At 45.2% G+C, this 19,683-nt stretch overlaps 1 protein-coding gene across 2 annotated transcripts in view; it reads right to left on the reverse strand.

Moving 5' to 3' along the window:
• Positions 1 to 19,126, reverse strand: part of col22a1 (collagen, type XXII, alpha 1) — a 481,125-nt gene extending 461,999 nt beyond the window's left edge. The window contains exons 1-2 of one of the 2 annotated variants that reach the window (XM_072468265.1): positions 18,603 to 19,126; positions 6,371 to 6,495 (exon numbers count right to left, since the gene is read on the reverse strand). In XM_072468265.1, coding sequence (XP_072324366.1) covers positions 6,371 to 6,458 — 88 coding nt within the window. In that variant the 5' untranslated portion in view covers positions 6,459 to 6,495; positions 18,603 to 19,126. The remainder of the gene's footprint in view (positions 1 to 6,370; positions 6,496 to 18,602) is intronic. The other variant, XM_072468266.1, reaches the window with a different exon arrangement.
• Between the last annotated feature and the right edge of the window lie 557 nt (positions 19,127 to 19,683).

Below are 19,683 nucleotides of genomic sequence, written 5' to 3' on the forward strand. Positions count from 1 at the left end.
CTCCACCTCGGCCCTGTTGATGCTGACAGAGGTGTGTACAGTACTTTGCTTCCTGAAGTCAATGACCAGCTCTTTAGTTTTGCTGGGATTGAGGGAGAGATTGTTGTCGCTACACCACTCCACTAGGTTCTCTATCTCCCGCCTGTATTCTGACTCGTCGTTATTCGAAATCCGGCCCACTATGGTCATATCGTCAGCAAACTTGTAGATGGAGTTGGGACCAAGTTTTGCCACGCAGTCGTGTGTGTACAGGGAGTAGAGTAGGGGGCTAAGTACGCAACCTTGCGGGGCCCCGATGTTGAGGACTATTGTGGAGGAGATGTTGTTGTTCATTCTTACTGATTGTGGTCTGTTGGTCAGAAAATCGAGGATCCAGTTGCAGAGCGGGGAACCAAGTCCTAGGTTTTGGAACTTTGATATGAGCTTGGCTGGGATTATGGTGTTGAAGGCGGAGCTGTAGTCAATAAATAGGAGTCTGATGTAGGAGTCCTTGTTTTTGAGATGCTCTAGGAATGAGTGTAGAGCCAGGGAAATGGCGTCTGATGTGGACCGGCTCAGCGGTATGCGAATTGCAGTGGATCAAGGCATTCTGGGAGTATGGAGGAGATGCGCTTCATGATCAGCCTCTCAAAGCACTTCATTACGACTGAAGTCAGGGCCACTGGACGGTAGTCATTGAGGCACGTTGCCTGGTTCTTCTTTGGTACCGGTATGATGGTGGTCTTCTTGAAGCAGATGGGGACCTCGGAGTGGAGTAGGGACAGGTTAAAGATGTCCGCGAATACCTCTGCCAGCTAGTCCGCGCAGGCTCTGAGTGCACGACCAGGGATCCCGTCCGGGCCCGTCGCCTTCCAAGGGTTCACTTTCAGGAAGGCCAATCTGACTTTGGAAGCTGTGATGGTGGATATAGGTGAATTATGGGCTGCTGGGGCACTCGCCAGCAGATTGTTGGTTACCTGCTCGAACTGAGCATAGAATGCATTGAGTTCATCGGGGAGGGGTGCACTGCTGCCAGAGATACTGTTCGAGCTTAAACATGCATGTCTTAAAGGTACCCTCACATGACAATTGTATTCGCTGGAGTTCATCAGAATGAGAGGGGACCTCATAGAAACCAATACCATTCTAACAGGCCGAGAGAGGGTAGCTGTAAGAAGAATGTTCCCGATGGTAGGGTGCCCAGAACCAGAGTATAAGGAGTAGACCATTTAGGACAGAGACGAGGAGAAATATTTTCACCCAGAGAGTGGTGAGCCTGTGGAATTCGTTACCACAGGAAGTAGTTGAGGCCAAAACAAGAAGCAGTTAGATAAAGCACTTGGGACGTAGGGCATCAGATGATACGGGGGAAAGCAGGATTAGCCTATTGAGTTGGATGATCAGCTGTGATCATACTGAATGGCAGAGAAAGCTCGAAGGGCCAAATGGCTCCCACCTGCTCCTATTTTCTATGTTAACTGCCCTCTGATTCTGGCTTGATAATGCAAGGGCAATTAAGGATTGGCAACTAAAATTGGCCTTGCCTACAATGTCCACATCCCATGAAATAACAAAGAAAAGTGTATAGTCAGACTTAAAAACCTTCATCAAGATGGCCCCTCACCAACTAGGGGGTGACTGGTTTAAATCATTCTATATTGTTTTCAAATGTAAGTCTTTGACAATAAATTTGATTTGTGGCGAAATTGCGTCAGTTGTAGTTCTCAATCTCCGACTTTACAGAAGCAAAGTGCCAAAAGCAGCACTGCTTAACTGCAGATACTTAATCATAGAATCCCTACAGTGCAGGAGGAGGTCATTTGGCCCATCGAGTCTGCACTGACCCTTTGAAAAGGTACCTATCTCTGCAACCCTGTAACCCTACCCAACCCGCACATCTTTGGACACTAAGCAGCATTTGAGCATGGCCAATCCACCTAACCTGCACATCTTTGATATGTGGGAGGAAACCCACGCCCCCCGGAGGAAACCCATGCACATGGGGTGAAAGTGCAAACTGCACACAGACAGCCACACAAGGCCGGAATTGAACCCGAGTCCCTAGCGCTGTGAGACAGTAGTGCTAACCACCATGCTATCGTGCCGCCCACACTACAGATAGGCACAATAACAAATTGTGACTACATACAGAGTCCAACTCACAGGTCCATTGTGCTTTTGTTATGAACCCATTTGGTGTTATAACTGGTTGGGAAGATCCCAGAATGAACCCTGGCTCAGAAGACTGTAACTTTTACTTTTTTAATAAAAAACATGGAGGAACAGAGCCACAGGACCGCTACAAGAATAACATGAAAAATTTGGATTATGATACAATAATTCTCCATACAAAATACTTCTTAAGCTACAAAAGTCCTTTTAATACACAGATTGGCTGTGGTAAATACACATACTCATTTCAGAACCCAAGTTAGAGTCTGTGGATTTCTCTTCAGCATCCCCCAGGTTATTGTTCCGTGAGAGTTTCCAAACTCCACTCCCATAAAGCTGCTTTAAAACCTTCTTTCACAATAATAATTTCCATTAGATGTTTGCATTCCGAAATCCAAAGGTTTCCCAAATGAATCTTTTAAACAAAGATTCTGCTCCACTTTTGACAGTGAATCCAATCCAGGATTTTGTACCACCATGGGCAGCACGGTAGCACAGTGGTTAGCACTGTGGCTTCACAGCGCCAGGGTCCCAGGTTCGATTCCCCGCTGGATCACTGTCTGTGTGGAGTCTGCACATTCTCCCCATGTCTGCGTGGTTTCCTCCGGGTGCTCCGGTTTCCTCCCACAATCCAAAGGTGTGCCGGTTAGGTGGATTGGCCATGATAAATTGCCTTTAGTGACCAAAAAGGTGAGGAGGGTGATGGACAATAAATGACCACTGAAGCGAGGTTGTAGTCCAACTGCAGGCTTTAATAAGCTAGATGTTTCCCCCAGCAGCTCAGGTACAGAATGAAGACTGCTGGGGCGGCACGTGCTCTTATACCCTGCCTAGCAGGGCGGAGCTACATACAGCTTGACCAATAGGAACATACAATATCTACCAATGGTGTTCAAAAGGAGGTTTGCTACACAAAACTCCTTTATCTCTACTGAGTGGGAACTGGAGGCCAGAGAGATTTTTTGATTAATGGGGTGGACGAGGAGAGAACAGCGCCTTACTGTGTCGGGGTGTATGAAGCTCTCCGTGCTCCCAGAGTCGATTAAGCAGGACGTCTCGTGCCGGTTGATTAGTACTGTTGTTGTAGCAGTTGAGAGTGTTCGAGGCCGGGACTGATCCAGGGTCACCGAGGCTAATCTCAGCAGTTGAGTGTTCTCTTCAGACGGTGTGTGGTCAGCCGAGCTGTGTCCTGTGAGTTCATCCAAGATGGCGGCTCCCATTGGTCACACATGGCAGGGGGTGCACAAAATGGCGGGGCCCATCCATCGAACGTGGCGTCCGCGGGACAAGATGGCGGTGCCCGGGGTCCACACGTGGCCCTGGAGTAAGAAGATGGCAGCGCCCGCTGGCCGCATGGGGACCGTGGAGAGGTTTGTGGTGGCGGTCTGCATTTGCTGCCGGAGACCGCGGCGACCGCACGGGCCTGGCATACCACCACAAAGTAGCCCTTTTTACCGTATCTTGCAGGTAGATGCGCGGGCCGGGCAGCGCTGGTAGGGGTGCTTGGCCTGCCCGCAAAAGTAGCAGCGGGGCCCCTCGGGGCTGCCCGGCCGCCTTGCAGCACAAGCTTGTGGGGGGATGGGGGATGTCTCAGGGTCGGCTGCGGAGGGGCTCCACGCTGCCCAGGGGGCTGTCGCGCGGTTGGGGACGTAAGCGTGGGCGCTTCTGGAGGCCACATCCAGGGAGCCTGCAAGGGCCCGTGCCTCCTTGAGGCCGAGGGTGATTTTTTCCAGCAATCGCTGGTGGATTTGGGAGGACAGCATACCTGCCATGAAAGCATGAAAGAGTTCTGTGTGGTCATGCACCGAAACGTGCGGCAGCTGCAGTTTCTCCCCAACACCAGGAGCGCGCGGTAGAATTCTTCCAGCGATTCCCCAGGGATTTGTCGCCTCGTTGCGAGCAGATGTCGGGCGTAGACCTGGTTTACCGGGCAAATATAATGCCCTTTTAGCAGCTCTAGTGCTCCATCGAATTTTTCCGCGTCCTCGATGAGGGTGTAAATTTCCGGGCACATCCTCGAGTGCAGGACTTGCATTTTCTGTTCTCCCGTGGGTGTGTTTTCGGCGGTTCCGAGATATCCTTTAAAACACGCCAGCCAGTGATTGAAGATTGCCGCTGAGTTCGCCACGTGGGGGCTGAATTGCAGACACTCCGGCTTGATTGGGAGCTCCATCCTTTTAAATCTAGCTTATTCAATTGATGCACGTTCAATGACCACTGAAGCAAGGTTGTAGTCCAACTGAAGGCTTTAATAAGCTGGATGTTTCCCCCAGCAGCTCAGATACAGAATGAAGTCTGCTGGGGTGGCACGGGGTCTTATACACCGCCTAGTAGGGCGGAGCTACCATGCAGCTTGACCAATAGGAATATACAATATCTACCAATGGTGTTCCAGCATTACCAGGTACCATAATACCTCTACACAGACTACCACAGAGGGGTTATTGGGTTATGGGGATAGGGTGGAAGTGAGGGCTTCAGTGGGTCGGTGCAGACTCGATGGGCCGAATGGCCTCCTTCTGCACTGTATGTTCTATATCTCTTTGGCTATGTCTCACCCGGTTTAGGATTTATTTCTCTTGACTGCTGTACAAACTGTTCGCAATTGCTTTAAGTCTCGATTCCGGACTGTTATTAAAATGGCATCAAATGTTTGATTTGCCTCTGAGGTCTGCTGCCGGTTCGGAGAATCCTGCTGCTAGAAAATGGGTACGGCGGTATCCAATTAGAAACATACCGGGTGAGTTCGCCACGTGGGGGCTGAGTTGCAGACACTCCGGCTTGATTCGGAGCTCCATCCTTTTAAATCTAGCTTTTTCAATTGATGCACGATCAATGACCATTCTCTCATCCTGCGGCAGAGTGTCCACGCCGTCATAAAAGCCATCGGGTTTTACGACGGCGTGAACGGGCTGCTCCCAGGACTAATTCTGGCCCCTACAGGGGTCCAGCATGGCACTGGAGTGGTTCACGCTGCTCCAGCTGCCGATCCCGGCGTGAACTCTGTGCCGCAGGATCCGTACATGCGCAGTGACGCCAAGACGTGCATGTGCAGTGACTTCCTTCAACGCGCTGGCCCCAATGCAACATGGTGCAGGACGACAGGGACCGGCGCATATGAAATGAGTCCCCCAGCCAGAGAGGCTGGCCCGCCGATCGGTGGGCCCCGATCGCGGGCCAGGCCGCATCGGAGTCCCTCCCCGGGGTCGGAGCCCACCTCCCCCCCCCCCCCTCCCCCCCCCCCCCCCCACAGGCTGCCACCCGACCTTTCCACGCTGATTTCCCGCTGGCTGAGAGCAGGTGTGGACGTTGCCGGCAGGACTCAGCGTTTTCACGACGGCAGTTCGGCCCATCCCGGCCCGAGAATCGGTGGGCCGGCCGCATAGAGCGGCCTGCGACCGGCGTCGCGCCAACCACGCCGGCGCCAATGCCGCCGATTCTCCACTCGGGGATTCTCCGGCCCAGCCCAGGGCTGAGAGAATCCCGCCCACCATATTTCTAATGCTTACCAATACAAATCCCTTAAAGCTACCTTTGTTTTCCTAAGACCTGCCAGCCTAATTGTTAGAGCAAGTGCAATGGTAAGGTGGTTGGTGAAATTATTCCCTCAGCAGTATTACTGGGCAGGAAGATCAGTGAGAACGAAGATTGGAATGTTAACAAATGGGCCCAGATTCAGAGCAAAGTGAGAAGTTTTCTTTTATAAATTTAGAGTATCCAACTCATTTTTTCTAATTAAGGGGCAATTTAGCATGGCCAATCCACCCACCTTGCACATCCTTGGGTTGTGGGGGCGAAACCCATGCAAACACGGGGATAATGTGCAAACTCCACAGGGACAGTGACCCAGAGCCGGGATCGAACCTGGGACCTCGGCGCCGTGAGGCAGCAATGCCAACAACTGCAGCACCATGCTGCCCGCAAAGTGAGAATTTAGATGACTTTTTGCACTGATTCAATTGTCTTAAGTGCCTTCCAAGTCAGAGCTACATTGCAAATGGAATTAGACAAGCATTTGAAAATTCAGAATATAACAATGTTGGGCTGAACAAAGGAACCAAATTCTAAATCACACTCGTATTTGAGTAAAATGGAGATTTTATGTGTTGTGAGTTCTACAACTTTGTGGACAACGAAGCAGTGTTTCTCTCAGAACAGGGATTTAAAACAAAATCCTATCTGATCAGTTGTACTTTCAACAATCAAACAAGCACCATACCTGCTCTCTCTGCATTTGCTCGGTCTCCAGCCCATAACGAGAGAATTATGATGATAAATGAAAATCGAGACATAGCTCGAAGGACCATTCTTTATCACTGAGAAGCAATGTTAGGACATTAAACCCTGTGGTAAAATAGAAAGAGATTAATAGTTAACTCATAAATTGCTCCCAACATTCTATTCAACAAATAGAAATCTTGCCAGATGATTGAAATGGTCTTGGCTGACCCTGTAACATTATTGAACTTGTGTAAATCATAATTACATGTGTTCGTGCATAGGTTATTTGAATCTGTAAATCTAAAGTGTAATTAGATTTTTTTTTCTCTGTCCAGTCTCCTTTCTCCCTTGAAGTGTTAAAGTTACACGTGGCTGCTTTCCATCGGAAGGACAATGTAGATTCCTCAAATCAGACCAACGCATAAGACTGGGACATCGAACTTGCATGCAGGTAATGGAGATAGTTTTCATCCTTTTGCTTGGGATTTTAATCTGAAAACAGATCCCACCAGGGCCACTCAGTAACAGACCTCATTCTAGCCTTGATCCAAACATGAACAACAAAACTGAGTTCCAGAGGTAAGGTGTGTGTGACTGCCCATGACATCAAGGCTGTGAATTTTAGTGGGAATAAGGAGCCTTAACAAAATTTAAGTCAATGCCAATCAGGGGAAGGGAAATATTTTGTTGGATGAAGGCCAATCTTCTCAGTCCCAGGCAGCAGTTCATCAAAGGTGTGACACATTTCAGGGATGTGTAATCCAGTGGCAATGGTTACACATTAGTGACATGTAACCCAAGGGATACGGTGATTCTCCTACGTCGAACTGATCTTCCCTTGAGCATCAGGTCAGAAGTGGGGCTGATAATTACATAGTTTTCAGTAACATTTTCAACTCCTCAGATACTGAAGCAGTCCATGCCCACATGCTGCAGTAAGACCTGGACAACAGTCGAGCTTGGGCTGGCAAATAATAAGTAATAGTTGAGCCATTTAAGTGGCAGACAATGACCATCTCCAACAAGAGAGCATCTGAACTATCTCCCCTTGATATTCAATGACATGACCATCATTAATTCCCCCATCATATGCATCCATTTGCCAGAAATATAACTGGACCAACCATATAAATACTGCAACTACAAGAGTAGGTCAAAGGTATGGAGATTCCACCATGAGTAATTTTAGGAATGAGTTAAAGCTCCTAATATTTAAGCTAGAATTGGGGTTTTAATTGTTTAATAGGCTGTGCTTGTTGTTTAATGGACTGCATTTACTATTTAATAGATTGCGCCAAATATAATGGGGATACAGATGGCACTGTGGTGTTGCTGGAGAAGTGATTTCTGAACACAATAAACTTGGAGTCAAAGAAATCAAGAACTGCTTCCTAATTTTTATTACAGAGTTACCATTGGAGCTTAACAGGTAACTCACTTTCTGACTTTCCAAAGCATATATCCCCCATCTACATAGTGCAAGTCAGGAACGTGATGGAATACCCTCTACTTCTATGGATGAGTGTAGCTCCAACAGCACTCAAGAAACCCAACATCATCCAAGACAAAGCAGCCCACTTTAGTGGCACCCCATCGACTGTTTAAACATTTACTCCTTCCACTATTGGCGCTCAGTACCTGCACTATGCACTATTTTGAAGATACAGACAGCAACTCATCAAACCCAGGACCTCTCCCATCTAGAGGAACAAAAGCAAAAAGTGTATTGGAACGCTAACTGCCTCAAGTTCCCCTTCAAATCTCACAGCATCCTAATATGGAAATACATCACCATTTCTGCGGATTGCTTAACCTCTTTGGATGAATATAATTTTGTTAATGTAACTTGACCACAAAGAGTTTTGAATTCATTTCTCTGGATCCTTGTAAGTTGTGTTATGCTAATTGAAATAAATTTGTCTTGTGAAGTAAATACATAGAATGCCTACAGTGCAGAAGGAGGCCATTTGACCTATCAAGTCTGCACGCTCCTATAGAGGACCCCATCCAGGCCCACCCCCCATCGTATGCCTGTAATCTCACCTGACCGTTGGACACTAAGGGGCAATTTATCATGGGCAATCCACCTAAACTGCACATTTTGGACTGTGGGAGGAAATCGGAGCACCCAGACGAAACCCACACAGACACGGGGAGAACGTGCAAACGCTAAACAGTCACCCAAGGTCAGAATTGACCTTGGTCCCTGCCGCCGTGAGACAGCATTGCTAACCACTGTGCCACCGTGCTGCCCAAATCACAGAATTGTTAACAAGAGGGACTTTTGTAATGGCTTTCATGACAGGTGAAGTGTTGGTTTGCAGATGACTTTATCTGCAAATTACTTAATCTGCTGTGTCAACATTAATTCATCAAAGGTATCGGATACTAGCTTTGTCCTCTTTTCTCTCTTGGCTGTGCTGTTCCACATTCTCTGTTTCCTGCACAGACTTTTTAAACTGTGGTAATGTAGACCACCTTGTTCCAGTCTTCATCATCATCATTGTCAGTCCCATACAAGATTGATTTAGCCAATAAAACAAATCTTCAATCTGACCGATGACACGTTTTTGTACTGACATGTCTCCCATGAGATCTGTTGGTCCTCAATCAGTGGAATCCTTGCAGGAATCATGACTGCAAATGGTTGTTCACCCTAATCTTTTTAAAAATAAATTTAGAGAACCCAATTCATCTTTTTTTCCAATTAAGGGGCAATTTAGCATGGCCAATTCACCTATCCTACATATCTTTGGGTTGTGGGGGCGAAACCCACGCAAACACGGGGAGAATGTGCAAACTCCACACGGACAGTGACCCAGAGCCGGGACTGAACCTGGGGCCTCGGCGTCGTGAGACAGCAGTGCTATCCACTGTGCTGCCGTTGTTCACCCTAATCTTAACCCTTTTCATCAGTCAGCTAACTGATTATATAACTATGTCATATGATGAAAACATCCACCTGGTTGGTGGATATAAAGTGATTGGCATTACCTGAATAGAATGAAACATTTTCTTGTTCAGGGACTTGAGTGGGTTCTCATAGAGGGCGTTCCATTAGTTGTTCCATGCACCCACAGGAAATCAGCCTATAGAATTGATCATCTTTGCTTCTTTCGTTCCATATAGAAATGAAATGTATGGACTGCCTGAGAGAAGCATTAGTAAATTTGCTTTATACCATGATGAACCACTGCCTATCTAATTATCATCAGATGCTGTCTGGAAGGAAGTTGAACCAGTTCGGAATAAGATGAAGATCCTGAACCAGGAGATAACATGTCTCCGCAATTTTCCTGAGAAGGGGAGAAGTGTAATCTCCTGAGTTAAGTCTAAAAAAGAAGTCCATTTTAGTCTGGAAACCTGGTGAGTGAGTTCCTGTTTCATCCCTCATTTTCTGTGTTCAGTTGTGACACAGTTGGTGGCACTCTTACCTGCAGCTCAGAAAATTCTGGTTTCAAGTCTAGCTGCAGGATATGAGCACAGAATTGAAGGCTGCCAGCACATTGCTGAGAGAATGCTGCACTGCCAGAGGTGCCGTCTCTCAGATGAGATTTTAAACCAAGATGCACTCAAATGGATGTAAAAGATCCCATTACACTATTTCAAAGAGGAATGGGCCAGGCAATGCCCACCTATGACAAGACAGAGTCTCATGATCACTCCTTGATATTCAACAGCACTACCAACACTGCATTTCCCACTATCGACACCTTGGGGGTTACCATTGACCAGAAACTGAGCTGGACAAGCCATATAAATATTGCAGCTACCTAGAACAGGTCAAAGTCAGGAAATGCTGCAGCAAGTAACTCGCTTCCTATCTCCCCAAAGCATGTTCAGCATCTACAAGACACAAGTCAGGAGTGTGACGGAATACTTTCCACTTGCCTGAATGAATGCAGCTCCAACAATACTCAAGAAGCTTGACATCTTCCATGGCAAAGCAATCCATTTGATTGGCACTTCATCCTCTATGTTAAACATTCACTCCCTTTGCCTCCAACACAAAAGCAATTGCACTGTATCGTGGAGATGGTACCCTGTAGATGGTATAAGATACATTGCAGCAACTCACTAAATCTCCTTTGACAGCAACTTCCAAACCTGCAATATTCCCCACCTAGAAACACAAGGGTAGTAGATGCATGGCGACACCACAACATGCAACTTTGCCTCCAAGCCATTTAACATCCCCACTTGGATCTGTATCGCTGTTCCATCACTGTAGCTGGATCAAAATACTGGAACTCCCTCCCTAACAGCATTGCAGGTGTACCTACACCACATGGATTGCAACAATTTAAGAAGGTGGCTCACCACCATCTTCTCAAGGGCAATCAGGGACGAGCAATAAATGCTGGCCTCGACAGCGATGGCCACATCTCCTGAAAGAATTTTTAAAAGTCTTAGATAATATTTATCCCTCAATCACAAAGCAATATTATCTGGTCACATTGCTCTTTATAGGTGTTCGCTAAGAGCAAGTTGTTTATTGCCACTTCTATGTTACAGAAGTAATGACATTTCAAAAGTAGTTCATCTGCTGTAAATCACTTTGAGCTGTCTACTGGTCATGAAAGTCACTGTATAAATGCAAGTATTTCTTTCCTTCTTTCATCCCCTACAAAATTTAAGAATAGAGGTATTCCGATTCAAAAATTTACATCCACCTTCCACAACTGTACTTTCTGCAGAGCAAACTAAACAAGTCAGTTAAAGTCATGTCAATGTCTCCAGAGCACCATGCAGCTATAATTAATACATAGATTAAGTATAACCAACCTTCAGCTGTGGCAAACAGAATGGTCTCCTCAATCTGTGATACTTCACTGGGATATTGCTCTGGAGCTTACACTAAGATTTAAATAGCGATGGTGATAATTTGGGTGAGGTTTGGGTGGAAAATAGAACACATGTTAAATTCCCCAATTGACCACATTGACTGTGATAGGAATGGTGCTATTACTGCAGGATAATTTGGGTGCTGGTTTTTACTAGCAGAGTTGAGACAGTAACTATTAATGCTTATTTTACCCCAAATCAGTTGAAATCGAAGTCCAAAATGTTAGAGTATGAAACGTCTGTACGATTGAATTGATGGTCCAACAGACTGACAACTTGTCGGCCTAATTCACAAGCAATTACATGGGTGGATACATAACAATATGGGAAAATCTGCAGCAAGAAGAAGCTATTTAGTCGATTAAACCATTCCCTCACTTACAATTTAATAATCTACCTAATATGGACTCTCCCACTTAATATCCTGAGGACAAATTTTGCACGATTACTTCCTTTACCTTGGAATAAAGCCTCAAAATGTTTATTCATTTCCCAGTGGCACAATTGAAAGTCAATCTCTTGTCATTCTCAGTCAACATTGTTTCTATCCTCTACTACTATCCTAGCATCCTATCAGGTGCCATCATGCCCTCTCCCAGTAAGATCCAGACCCGTTCGCCACTGGATGCTCAATAAAACAAGGGCAGCACAGTGATTAGCACTGCTGCCTCAGAGTGCCAGTAGCCCGGGTTCAATTCTGGCCTCGGGTGACTGTTGGTGTGGAGTTAGCACGTTCTTCTTGTGTCTGCCTGGGTTTCCTCCAGGTGCTCATGTTTCCTCCCACAGTCCAAAGATTTGCAGAATGGGTGGGTTGGCCATGCTCAACTGTCCCTTAGTGCCCAGAAATGTGCAGGTGGTGTTATGGGGATAGGGCAGCGGAGTGGGCCTCAGCAGGTGATTTTTTGGAAGCCAGCGCAGAGGCGATGGGAGGTGGGTAAAGAAACATAGGTTAGCATGGGGGGGGGGGATGAGTGGCTATGGTTTTGTGGGTGTGGACATGCAGGATATGAGTTGTGTGGGGGAGTTAGGGATCCATCTTGGCGAAAGAGTGATCAACATATGGAATTAAGATTGCCAGGTGGAGATGATCGAGGTAAAAACATTTAAGGAACAAAAGTATGCTACAATGAGGTGAATGTAGGATCCTTCATGAAGGGGAAACTAAAATGGGATGAATGGTCTTTTTTGTCAGTAATTATCCTGTGATTGTATGATCCTTAAGGACCTAAAATGATGCTCCCTCTCAACCTTCTTTTCAGAAAAGGGCAACCAGGATGGACAATAAATGCTGGCCTAACTAGATACATCCACATCCCGTAAATGAATTTTAAAAAATTATATATATTTTTAAAATTGCAAATGGCAGATGTCTGGATAGGTACAGCAGGAAGAATGACAAAAGGTAGAATTATCGTTTCCCTTTGTGGAATGCTGGCTGGCTTGCCATTAATCTGGTTTATTTTTTTGATCCCAAAGCAAACTGGTTCATTTTTTTCAAGGTTCCAGATACCAAACGTATTCCAATTTCTCTCATCTGAATTGTTAATAAGACCACAACTGGCCTTCTGCATAGCTCATAAAATGTACGGCATGTGAGCAAAATGAACTGGGAAAACCCCAGATCAGTTGATCTTAGCTGTGAAAGTGGAGGGAACATGAGGATCAGTGCCTGTGGTTTACATGGTGGAAAAGCAGCAAGGTTGTTGTCTCCTGATACTACCCAAAAGGCCATGATTGACGGTACAAAATTATATTTAGCAGGTCACAAAAGTTGTGCTCCTTGTTAATACAGTCAAGATGTATCCATGGAAAGACTTTGGTGAATACTCGAGGGTGCACACCGCTCATAGTATCAACATGGTAACTTTGTGCTTTTAGCACCTTTAAATGGAAGGAAAATCCAGTGGTAGCAAAGCTCCTTGCCAGATTATTCTTTGTGTACACATGCCAGGTGATGATTCGCACCCTTGTGGTGAAGATGAAAAATCTACTCCACGGTTTAGACTGTTCTTCTTCGAATAGTGTCATTGGATCTTTTACATCTGACTGAAAGAACAGACAGGTCTTTTGATTGATGTCTGATCTGAAAGATGACACCTTTGTCAGTGCAGCACTCTTTCAGTACTGGCGCATCAGCCAAGCTCATATGCTCAAATTCTATGGTCAGGTTTTGAATGTAAGAGTTGTACGACTAAGCCTAGATTACCACCCATTCAAGTGAAAGTGCCACCTGCTTTCAGCTCTAAATGGCCGAACTGTAGTGGTAAGATTACGCCACCTTACTTCTGGATTTCTCTTCAGAATTTCTTCACGTTGGTCCGATTGAATCCCTTTACCATCTTAAATGTAGCTATTAGAATTCAGCCACTGGCCTGTTGCCACTTTGGCACTAAAGTGGACTGCCAAATTAAACAGAGAAGGCAGCACTCAAAGATTTCCAAATGATTAATGTGGTTTCAAAAATAAAAGTAGGCAGTGAACCTACTCAGTAGCCATAATGGAAAGCAGACAGATACACTGATTATATGCTATGACAAAGTTTATTTTTAACTAGTTTGTTCAACAAAAATCCCTTTAATGAGATGTTAACATGCCAAGAGCATGTGCAAAGAAACAGCAGGCTGAAGGGTAACTTATGTTAACCAATTCTTGTTGCATCATAGAAAATTTGATGAGATCCTTCAGAGAAACCAACTTCATTCACTTCAAATTCACTGTCCTTTTGGAAGGGTATAATAAATTTGTTCTATTTCAGCTACTGCTGAGATAGTGACTACATACATCTGAAAATAGTCTCATGGAGACTGTAAGCTAAAAATGACTGCAATATTAATAGAAACATAAAATCATAGAGTCATTTATTTCACAGACGGGGTCTACAGTTCTTGTACTATCAGCTAATGGGAACATTTTCCTTGTCTCCCTCACCCAAGCCTGGCATAATCTTATACATCTCTCCCAAATCTCCTCCAAATCTCCATGCACCAAAGAGAACAATATCCACTTCCCTAGCCTAACATTCTATCTAAAATCCCCCATCCATCAAACCATCTTTGTAAATCTCCTCTGCACCATTTCAAGGAGCCTCACATCTTTCCTAAAGTGTGGTGCCAGAACTGGACACAACTCCCTTGCTGTGCCTTAACCAGAGCTTTATAAAAGTTCAGCATAATTTCCCTGCTTTTGTACTCAATGGCCCGAATTCTCCAGACGTTCACTGGTGGTGGGATACACTGGTCCCGCTGGCAGCGCGTCCCCGCCGGTGGGTTTCCTGGCGGCCTAGGGTGGCTTCAATGAGAATTTCCATTGACAGCAGTGGGCGCAGAGAATCCTGCCGCCAGCGGCTCCTTGCACTGGGAGACACGCGGTTGGGAGCCGGAGAACCCTGCTCAATATCTTTTTTTTTATGAAGCCCAAGATCGCTAATGCTTTTGAACCACTCCATCAATATATCATTAAGTCTATGTTGTCACTCCCTATCCCTTCTGCCAAAAAACATAACCTCACAATTCTCTTTTTTAAATTCTATCTGTCACTTGACTACCCATTTTGTTAGCCTACCCATGTCACTCAGAGGGTGGTGAACCTGTGGAATTCTCTCCCACAGACGTCTGTGGAGGCCAAGTCACTGAATATATTAAAGAAGGAAATAGATTGATTTCTAGCCTCTAAAGGCATGAAGGGGTTTGGGGAGAGCATGGGAGTATAGTATTGAGGTAGAGGATCAGTCATGATCCTACTGAATGGCGGAGCAGGCTTGAAGGGCTGAACAACCTACTATTTTCAATGTTTCTAGGATGAAGGACATCATGTCAATGAGGGTGGTAGGACTTTGAAACTCTCTTCCAGAAACAGTAGTTGATGTAAGATCAATTTGAGATTGATAGATTTTGTTGTCCAAAGGTATTAAGTGATATGGGGCAACAGTGGGTAGTGTAGAGTTAGGTTGCCGATCAACCGTGATCTCACTGAATGGCTTGTAGAGGTAAGGTCGAATAACTGACTGCTGTTCCAATGGTCCTATATATCTATGTAGTTTGATTCTATGATTTGATTGTTCATCCAATTTTAACTTATTTTTGAAGGGGAGATTTGCTGTGGTATGATCTCCTAGTGACACCCATTCAGTACTTCCCCTATGAATGTAAACTGAGATATTGAGAGCAGACTAGCTAGTCCGCCATGGGAGTCAGAACAAGGTCAGATCTTGATCCCTACTCATGGTTTAGCTCTGCTAGCAGTCACTAGATAGTGCCTAGATTTAGCTAAAGAAATAGTAGATTTGACTTGAGTACCAGATACTTTGGGCTTATTATATCAACCTCATCCTGCTCATTTTTCACTCTGTGAATACAGACTGATGCCCAAAGCATTTCCCAAGAAATCATATGTACGTCATGGGATTGAAACAGTCTGTTTACTCAGGTTAGGCTCTTTAGAATTCATTACAATTTAATTCCAGTGTAGGGCCCATTTGGTACACTGTTTCAATGTTGGTTCCAAAGTGCTATCATCTAAGATCTGGGACAAAGTTACAGATTCTGCTACTGATATCACAAGGCACCAAGAATAACCAGTGGTAATTATCTACAGGGTTGCTGATAAGAATGGGAAAAGAAGGAATTGCTGGACAGGGACAGTTGGGTGTTCCACAGTATCCTCTAGTGGCTGGACATACAAGCTTTGGTAAAGTCCCCTTCTTGCTGGTGATAGTTGTAGTCAGGCAGACTAAAGAGACAGGTTAATTTTAATAAATGACATTAGTGTAACAGTGATGTGAATGTGTAGCAGACATACTACTAACCTTCATACTGAGCTTAGGAAGGCAACGCCCTGAAGCAAAAACAATGAACAATCCACTGGCTTCTGACGCCAAGTGAGATTTTCAACGACTTGGAAAGTCCTCTGCATGATATCCATATTATTATTAGCTTTAAATAGCATGGGACTTAAATCTATGTCCCAAGTATCAGATGTCACAATGGCGTCACATAGTTACACTGTAGCCACTCTGAAACAGTGCAAAAGGACACTGCCACCATCGCAAAACATGAAATTTATCTGTGGCATTGGATAGAGATAAATGTGGAAGAATTTACCCTCTAATGCAAGACCTGCTGTTAGATAGGGCTTTAGATAGTCACCAGATTGAGCCCTGGGATGGCAGGATTACGATATGCGGAGACATTGGGTCGACTTGGCACATATTCATTTGAATGTAGGAGAATGAGAGGGGATCTCATTGAAATGTAAAACATTCTGACAAGGCTGGACTGACTGGATACAGAGATGTTGTTTCCTTTGGCTGGGGGGTCTGGAACAAGGGGGTCACAGTCTCAGGATACGGGGTAGGTCATTGAGGCTGAGATGAGGAGAAACGTCTTCAGTCTGAGGGTGGGGAGCCTGTGGAATTCTCCACCACAGAACATAGAACATAGAACATTACAGCGCAGTACAGGCCCTTCGGCCCTCGATGTTGCGCCGAACTGTGAGACCACTCTAAAGCCCATCTACACTATTCCCTTATCGTCCATATGTCTATCCAATGACCATTTGAATGCCCTTAGTGTTGGCGAGTCCACTACTGTTGCAGGCAGGGCATTCCATGTCCTTACTACTCTCTGAGTAAAGAACCTACGACTGACATCTGTCCTATATCTATCTCCCCTCAATTTAAAGCTATGTCCCCTCGTGCTAGACATCACCATCCGAGGAAAAATGCTCTCACTGTCCACCCTATCCAATCCTCTGATCATTTTATATGCCTCAATTAAGTCCCCTCTTAATCTTCCTCTCTCTAACGAAAACAGCCTCAAGTCCCTCAGCCTTTCCTCATAAGATCTTCCCTCCATACCAGGCAACATTCTGGTAAATCTCCTCTGCACCCTTTCCAATGCTTCCACATCCTTCCTATAATGCGGCGACCAGAATTGCACGCAATACTCCAAATGCGGCCGCACCAGAGTTTTGTACAGCTGCAACATGACCTCATGGCTCCGAAAATCAATCCCTCTACCAATAAAAGCTAACACACCGTACGCCTTCTTAACAACCCTCTCAACCTGGGTGGCAACTCTCAGGGACCTATGTACATGGACACCGAGATCTCTCTGCTCATCCACACTGCCAAGAATCTTACCATTAGCCCAGTACTCTGTCTTCCTGTTATTCCTTCCAAAATGAATCACCTCACACTTTTCTGCATTAAACTCCATTTGCCACCTCTCAGCCCAGCGCTGCAGCTTATCTATGTCCCTCTGTAACTTGTAACATCCTTCCGCACTGTCCACAACTCCACTGACTTTAGTGTCATCTGCAAATTTACTCACCCATCCTTCTTCGCCCTCCTCCAGGTCTATTTAAGAAGGATTTGATAATAAGAATGGGAAAACAAGGAATTGGTGGACAGGGACAGTTGGATGGTATCCCCTAGTGGCTGGATACACAGGCTTTGGTAAAGCCCCCTTCTCGGCGTTAGAGGCACAAAGGGATGTGGGGAAAGCATGGGAGTGTGGAGTTGAGATAGAGCATCAACCATGATCGGGTTGAATGGTAGCGCACACTCAATGGGCCAAATGTCCTAATCCTGCTCCTATTTTCTTTGTTTCTAGGATGAAAGCCATTCCCTCGGACACAAGAACCGACACATCACTCGGTGTTTAGATAGATCACCAAAGAAAGCTGGTTTGGTAATAGAAATATCATTCCGATGTGGGAAGAGGCACTCCTTCTAAGTTAGAGGGCACATTTGTATGTTTTATCTCTGTCTCTGGTAATGACAACTGGGTGCCCAAAGCAGGAGAAAACTGCCTTTAATAGCAAGTATCAAACCTGTGAACACACCGAGAGATTATACCTAAAAGCTGGCTAAGTCATTTTGGCAACAAGGCACTGGTCTTTATAATAGATCAGGCAACATTTGCCAAGAGATCTGGCAGGAGGCAGCAGATGCCAAGTATCCTGGAGTTTGAATGTAAGCCAAGGATTGGAAAGGAATAAAACAAATGTTTGCCCTCAAAACTTCCTGCCAGCATTCAATTGCCTATAGTTCACTTTGTATGTCCCAAATAACTCAAAATAATGCTCCCAAATTGATATAATGTTTAGTTCTCAAACATATGTAAAATTCAACATAACATCAGATGGGACATGGCAACTGAGCTGATGGTGAATGCACTTATTTTGACATAAAAGGTTAAACAAACGCCATGGTATAATTCTTTAAATATGCACGCAGACAACTAATTAATGTTTTGCACTAAACATTAGAATTAGCATTTAAACTCGGCATTCTACCAACCCGTAAGCAGCTACCATAAAATGAATACCTTTCAATCTCAGGGAGCAAAGATGATGATTATATTGGTTTCAAATTAGATTCTTACCTGCAATAAAGTTTACTCTTCTTAAAATGGACTTCCAAGATCAAGTCCTGATGACCATGAGATTTAAAACAAAAGTAATGTATTAAACTAAGCAAAGAGCCAAAGGGAACGTGAGGTTTTTAAAGTGACAGTTCCACCAATCCCAAGTTTTTTCCAAAGATGAAAAAAACCCGCAATCTGCATCAATTTGAAGCTCTGCTGAAGAATGAAATCCTGCTAAACACAGTGTAAAGTCCACAGGCAATAAGCTTGAGAAATGAACCACTTCTCCAGCCTCTTTCTTCCTCAATCATTAAATCCTTCATCTCTTGATCATCTTCAGTCCTTCTAGTTTGGGGCAGTGCTCACTGTGTAGAGTTTCAGCGGCCGTCTATAGACTAAACCAGACTGTCAGCCTGTCCAATTATAGCAAACTTTGGGGTATTTTGGTACTTGTGTATCTGAAACCATCTCCAATGCAAGTCAATTAAACTGAGCCCTGTTGCCCTCCTACATTGACACTTGAGGTTTTTTTTTCTTGCGCTTCTCTCCTCTCCCCGGCCCGGGTCTTGCCAGGTGCAATACAATTGTAAAGATACATCAGTAATGTGATGGCAAACGGCCTTTTAACAAAAAAAGTTGAAAACTGCTGTTTTCAATGCTGACGATACAGCCTCCAGGAGAGTGCGCGGAGAAATCGCGCCACCTCGTGCTCGAGTTTTAAATTGCCGATGGCAAGAGTGAGGCCTTAAGGGGGGGGGGGGGGGCGGTAACGGATTTTAATGGTTAAACGTGACGTTTGTTTAAGCTGCAGCAATAAATAAAAGCTGAAAATGAAATGACAGTGAAAGCAGCAATCACTTGAATGCATTGCCAGATCTGGGCGAACGCTCCTTGCATTCGTACCAAACTTGCTGTACTACCTTTGAAAAATGCATCGCGATTTTCTCAAGTCAATTCAGTCGCTGCGGTAAAAAAATATGGGGCGAAATTCTCCGTTATCGGCGGAAAGTCCGCCGATCGGCGCACAAAACGGCGCAAATCCGACTTGCGTCACGTCGGAAAAATGGGTCGATAGTCTCCGGCCCGAAGTGGCCTAGCA

The sequence above is a fragment of the Scyliorhinus torazame genome, chromosome 11, assembly GCF_047496885.1.
Source record: "Scyliorhinus torazame isolate Kashiwa2021f chromosome 11, sScyTor2.1, whole genome shotgun sequence".
In the NCBI taxonomy this organism is placed as follows: domain Eukaryota; kingdom Metazoa; phylum Chordata; class Chondrichthyes; order Carcharhiniformes; family Scyliorhinidae; genus Scyliorhinus; species Scyliorhinus torazame.